Consider the following 6280-nt stretch of genomic DNA (forward strand, 5'->3'; position numbering starts at 1 on the left):
TTGAAGCCACTGTGTGTTTTTTATTAAATGTAATAAATGATTTGCGGTTTAAAGCGTGCAGGCGAAATGCTCTGAGGAACTTCATGTTTGCTAGCGTTCAGTGGCAGATGTCTTCTGTCTGTCACAGTTCTGGGAGTTAATAGTAGAAGATCATTTTGATTACATAATCACCAGAACAACATTTGAGATGAACTTTGAGATGCTATTGATGATTTTCAATGGTGCCAATGGTGTATTCATATGACATTTTTAATGTGTATCAATACAGTATTCCGATATCAATTTTATCTGCATATATTTTGTAAAGGAGTTTCCATTATATATGCATGTGTTTTTATCACATCAAAAATGTGTCTACCTCAAATATATACATATACATTTGAACATGCATTTTGGGGATTTTATTCGGATCATGGTGTTTAATGCAATATCCAAAGATTCATATTAACCCTCTGGGGTCTGAGGATGTTTTGGGCCCTGGAGAAGTTTTGACATTTGTGCTTTTTCAGTTGCTTAAGAACATATTAATAGCTAAAGTCTGATAACACTGTATTCAGCACAAACTGGGCTACAATAATATGTGAGCAACATGTGTGTACATGTTGTTAATGTTTATGCGTGTTTTTTTAGTTAGTCATTGAAATAAGGCCATATAACACATACTAAACATTTGTCCACAAGACTTTAGAGAACTGGATCTTGTAGCCGAGATTTTTTGCTACAAAATGATGTGAAAACCATCCTGATCACTCATTCATACATTAAATATAGTAATTGAACTTTTGTAAGACACTTTTAGTGTTAGAAAGGTCATATGTGAGGAGGCGTGAACTATCATGAATATTGATTATGATTCACACCTGAGGAGACAAAAGACCCCTCCCCTGGGCCTATCAATGAGGAATGTGACAGAAAGACTTAAATGATCAAAATCAAGTTTTAAGTTAAAAGAAGTAATCTGACTATACATGTTCTTTACATAATGACTTTACTTAATTTTAGATCTACACTACCGTTTAAAAGAAGTCTCTTCTGCTCACCAAGACTGCATTTATTTGATCCAAAATACAGTAAAAACAGAGATATTCTGAACTCTTTAAAAGAACAGTTTTCTATTTGAATATATTGTAAAATGCAATTTGTGATCAAAGCTGAATTTTCAGCATCATTACTGCAGTCTTCAGTGTCACATGATCCTTCAGAAATCATTATAATATGCTGATTTTCTAATATGGGCATATTTAAAGTGTATTTTACTCATTTAACCTGAACACATATTTGCAAGCACAAGCTTTGTTGATGATAATGAGGCAGCATAAACACTAGTTAAAATATAATCTAAACATTCATGTTATTTTTATATCATATTACATATCATATTTATATCATACAGCATACAATTTAAATACCTGCTTTAGCTGAAACAGCATTTAAATGTAACTAAAACTTGCCTATTAGGACATATTTCAATACAATACAGTCCCACTAGTAAAATATGTACATGTTTATATAAAATAGCATGTCAGCTAATGAAAACTAAATGACTTACTCGTCTGAAATTGTATCCTCGGCTGGATCAAGTCTCTCTTCAAAATACAAACGTTCATTTGAGTCCATCTTTAACAGAAGAATTAATCTGTGCTTTTATAAAATTATAAGCTTCACATTTCTGCCTCCAAAAATTCACCCCATTGACTTCCATAGTAAGTGTCTCACTGGAACACATATTTTTTGTTGTTGGATGAGTCGAAATTAATTTTTGTGGTAATCAACTTTATTCCACAAATTCTGTCGATTGAGCTTAACTTGCATTGAACCCGGAATATTCCTTTAGCATAAATTTGCTAAACTTATTAACATGAACAATGAACTGTATACTTTAATAATGTACTTACATTACATAATTAATACCTATATTACAGCAATTAATAATGTTGTCTAATGTTAATTTCTACATACTGTATATACCCATACTACCACATTCTTAAAAATGAAAAGTGGTTATATATAAACATTGTTTAAATTATATACGTAACACAATTGTATTAAAATCATTAACGTTAACATTATTATGACACTTATAACATTTACAAATATTAACTAAGAGAACCACCGTTGTAAAGTGTTACCAATATACATAAGATGTCAGGCACAGGACATACAACACTATGACTGGCTACTTCTCTAGGGGCCTTCTCATTTTAGAGAGCATTTTACTGGACAAAAATGTATGCCGTCAGTATTGCTAATCTGCTAAAATGATCTCAGACACTGAATAAGAGCCCATTTAAGAAGTCCAATTTTGATTTCATGCTCAAAGTTTTAAGATGTTGCATTTGCAAGAACTTGAAAGAATTTAAAGCAGTGCGGCTAAATTATTCATCATACCCTAAATTCCCAACACTCATTCTGGCACTATCTGAAGATACATTAATTCATGTTTTTATTTTGTCAGCGTAAATGCACATAACTCTTCTTTTTCTCAATGTGTTTGTGTAGCGTATAAGGGGGAGGTTGACGTCCCCCCGTCTCCTGCGTCGTCTCATCACAGCAGCACACAGGCACCGTCGCTCACGGAGGAGAAACGGACGCCGCAGGGCAGCCAGAACTCGCTCAACACTGTCAGCTCTGGGTCGGGCAGCACCAGTGGGATTGGCAGTGGAGGTGGGGGCGGCAGCGGGAGCACTGTGGTTGCCATGGCGCCAGCCGCCCTACAGCCCTATGATGTTGAGATCCAACGTGGCGAGAACGAAGGTTTCGGCTTCGTTATTGTGTCGTCCGTGTCGCGGCCTGACTCTGGAACTACATTTCGTAAGATATGTGTGTGTGTGAATATTTTAGAGTAAGTTAGTGTGAGAAAAAACAGAAACGTTCTCGATGTGAATGCATGGCAAACACAATGCACACGTATGGTCCGGCTTCATAACACGCTATGAATTATTTTATTTCAAGATAAGAATATATACTCACCTAAAGGATTATTAGGAACACCTGTTCAATTTCTCATTAATGCAATTATCTAATCAACCAATCACATGGCAGTTGCTTCAATGCATTTAGGGGTGTGGTCCTGGTCAAGACAATCTCCTGAACTCCAAACTGAATGTCAGAATGGGAAAGAAAGGTGATTTAAGCAATTTTGAGCGTGGCATGGTTGTTGGTGCCAGACGGGCCGGTCTGAGTATTTCACAATCTGCTCAGTTACTGGGATTTTCACGCTACAACCATTTCTAGGGTTTACAAAGAATGGTGTGAAAAGGAAAAACATCCAGTATGCAGCAGTCCTGTGGGCTGAAAATGCCTTGTTGATGCTAGAGGTCAGAGGAGAATGGGCCGACTGATTCAAGCTGATAGAAGAGCAACTTTGCCTGAAATAACCACTCGTTACAACCGAGGTATGCAGCAAAGCATTTGTGAAGCCACAACACGCACAACCTTGAGGCGGATGGGCTACAACAGCAGAAGACCCCACCGGGTACCACTCATCTCCACTACAAATAGGAAAAAGAGGCTACAATTTGCAAGAGCTCACCAAAATTGGACAACTGAAGACTGGAAAAATGCTGCCTGGTCTGATGAATCTCGATTTCTGTTGAGACATTCAGATGGTAGAGTCAGAATTTGGCGTAAACAGAATGAGAACATGGATCCATCATGCCTTGTTACCACTGTGCAGGCTGGTGGTGGTGGTGTAATGGTGTGGGGGATGTTTTCTTGGCACACTTTAGGCCCCTTAGTGCCAATTGGGCATCGTTTAAATGCCACGGCCTACCTGAGCATTGTTTCTGACCATGTCCATCCCTTTATGGCCACCATGTACCCATCCTCTGATGGCTACTTCCAGCAGGATAATGCACCATGTCACAAAGCTCGAATCATTTCAAATTGGTTTCTTGAACATGACAATGAGTTCACTGTACTAAAATGGCCCCCACAGTCACCAGATCTCAACCCAATAGAGCATCTTTGGGATGTGGTGGAACGGGAGCTTCGTGCCCTGGATGTGCATCCCACAAATCTCCATCAACTGCAAGATGCTATCCTATCAATATGGGCCAACATTTCTAAAGAATGCTTTCAGCACCTTGTTGAATCAATGCCACGTAGAATTAAGGCAGTTCTGAAGGCGAAAGGGGGTCAAACACAGTATTAGTATGGTGTTCCTAATAATCATTTAGGTGAGTGTATAACTATATATAACTTTTGCTGGAAAATCTATTTAAATTTGAATGTCTATTTTTGGATAATGCAGTCAGATTCGATTTTTAATTCTACCCATAGAGGGTGCTACAGCAAAAAAAAAACTTGTCATTACGCTGCAGCCGCTTGCTTGACATAGTTCAAATGAAATATTTCTCTTCTTTGGTTCAAGCGCTAACATACTGTTTAAAAAATAATTTAGACAAATCAACAGAAATGGCCACCAGCAGCCAATCAAATTTCAGCACCTAAGAACTCATATTGTGAATGGACGATGGTCATGAAATTATTATACACAAACAGGGTAACTAAGTGAAGCGGTATATAAAATTGTGTGAGAATTGTCCATAAGGTGGCACTATAATTAGCTAATTCACTTTTTTTTTAATAGCTCGGGAAATGTACAGTCTAGGATAACATTTTGTTGCTTCTCTGTGATCAATGCTCCCAAACTATTTGGTCACATGAATTTCCATTTCCGCAAGAAATGTTTTCTACCATTTCGATTCATTTGAAAAGCCTTCATCAACGAACATTTTAGTCAGTCATTTAGTTTACAAGGTTAACACAACACTTTCTTAAATGAGCTGCATTTTGCACAGAAAAGTGTGTGTGTGTGTGTGTGTGTGTGTGTGTATATGTGTGTTTGTAAGTATGTGTGTGTGTGTGAGTCTGTGTGTGTGTGTGTATGTGTGTGTGTAAGTATGTGTGTGTGTGTGTGTGTGTGTGTGAGTCTGTGTGTGTGTGTGTGTAAGTATGTGTGTGTGTGTGTGTGTGTGTGTGTGTGTAAGTATGTGTGTATGAGCGTGTATTTATTACTTTGTGGGGACCAAATGTCCCCATAAGGATAGTAAAACCTGAAATTTTTGACCTTGTGGGGACATTTTGTCGGTCCCCATGAGGAAAACAGCTTATAAATCATACTAAATGATGTTTTTTGAAAATGTAAAAATGCAGAATGTTTTCTGTGAGGGTTAGGTTTAGGGGTAGGGTTAGGTTTAGGGGATAGAATATAAAGTTTGTACAGTATAAAAACCATTATGTCTATGGAAAGTCCCCATAAAACATGGAAACACAACAAGAGTGTGTGTGTGTGTGTGTGTGTGTGTGTGTGTGTGTGTGTGTGTGTGTGTGTGTGTGTGTAGACTAGAGGATGGTTGTCCTCTTACAGGAAGTGATGTAAAAACTCTCAGCTGCACTACTAATCTTTCTGACCTTTTACCAGCATTTGAATTGCATTCACGCTTTATCCACTCAATACTCTGTGAAATACAGTACCTTAATGAGGAAACTGTCCATGATAAATGATATGACTTTATTTTAATCTTCAATAAGCTGTTCTATCAATTGATCTGGTTCTGTGTTCTAATTTGAATATCTGTCTTGCTGCCACTCTAAATGAATTCCTCTGTTCTTTCATCTGCACATGAATATGCTCACATTCTGACTCTCATTCTGTTGATTCTAGAAATTGGGGCTTATTTATCCTTTTCTCTCTCTTTGTCTCCCAAATCTGTCTCATATCTGATTCACACACACACACACACACACACCGTGACTGCTTAGCTGGAAACTCGTGTGTGGCCATGCCTCATAAAATAGGTCGCATCATCGAGGGCAGTCCCGCAGACCGCTGTGGAAAGCTGAAGGTGGGTGATCGGATCCTGGCTGTCAACTGCTGCTCCATCACCAACAAATCTCACTCTGATATCGTCAACCTGATCAAAGAGGCCGGCAACACTGTCACGCTGCGAATCATACCCGGGGACGGTGAGTTAGTGGGCAAGCCAAGAGCAGAGAGCACAATTGATGTCATGTGACTATATTTTTGTAATTGACAGATGCACATGGAGTGGTGGTGGTGTAGTGGGCTAAAGCACATATATGTTAATCAGAAGGTCACTGGTTCGAGCCCCACAGCCACCACAATTGTGTCCTTGAGCAAGACACTGAAATCCAGGTTGTTCCGGGGGGATTGTCCCTGTAATAAGTGCACTGTAAGTCGCTTTGGATAAAAGCATCTGCGAAATGTATAAATGTAAATGTAAATGATAAGCATCGAAAGGCTATAAGGTAGTAT

General features: G+C 38.4%; 1 protein-coding gene across 1 annotated transcript in view; it reads left to right on the forward strand.

Moving 5' to 3' along the window:
• The window catches only part of LOC127631246 (membrane-associated guanylate kinase, WW and PDZ domain-containing protein 1-like), a 76356-nt gene that overhangs the window by 46177 nt on the left and 23899 nt on the right, over positions 1 to 6280 (forward strand). The window contains exons 15-16 of the mRNA XM_052109314.1: positions 2500 to 2811; positions 5767 to 5970. Coding sequence (XP_051965274.1) covers positions 2500 to 2811; positions 5767 to 5970 — 516 coding nt within the window. The remainder of the gene's footprint in view (positions 1 to 2499; positions 2812 to 5766; positions 5971 to 6280) is intronic.

This window comes from Xyrauchen texanus, chromosome 37, assembly GCF_025860055.1.
Source record: "Xyrauchen texanus isolate HMW12.3.18 chromosome 37, RBS_HiC_50CHRs, whole genome shotgun sequence".
NCBI lineage: Eukaryota > Metazoa > Chordata > Actinopteri > Cypriniformes > Catostomidae > Xyrauchen > Xyrauchen texanus.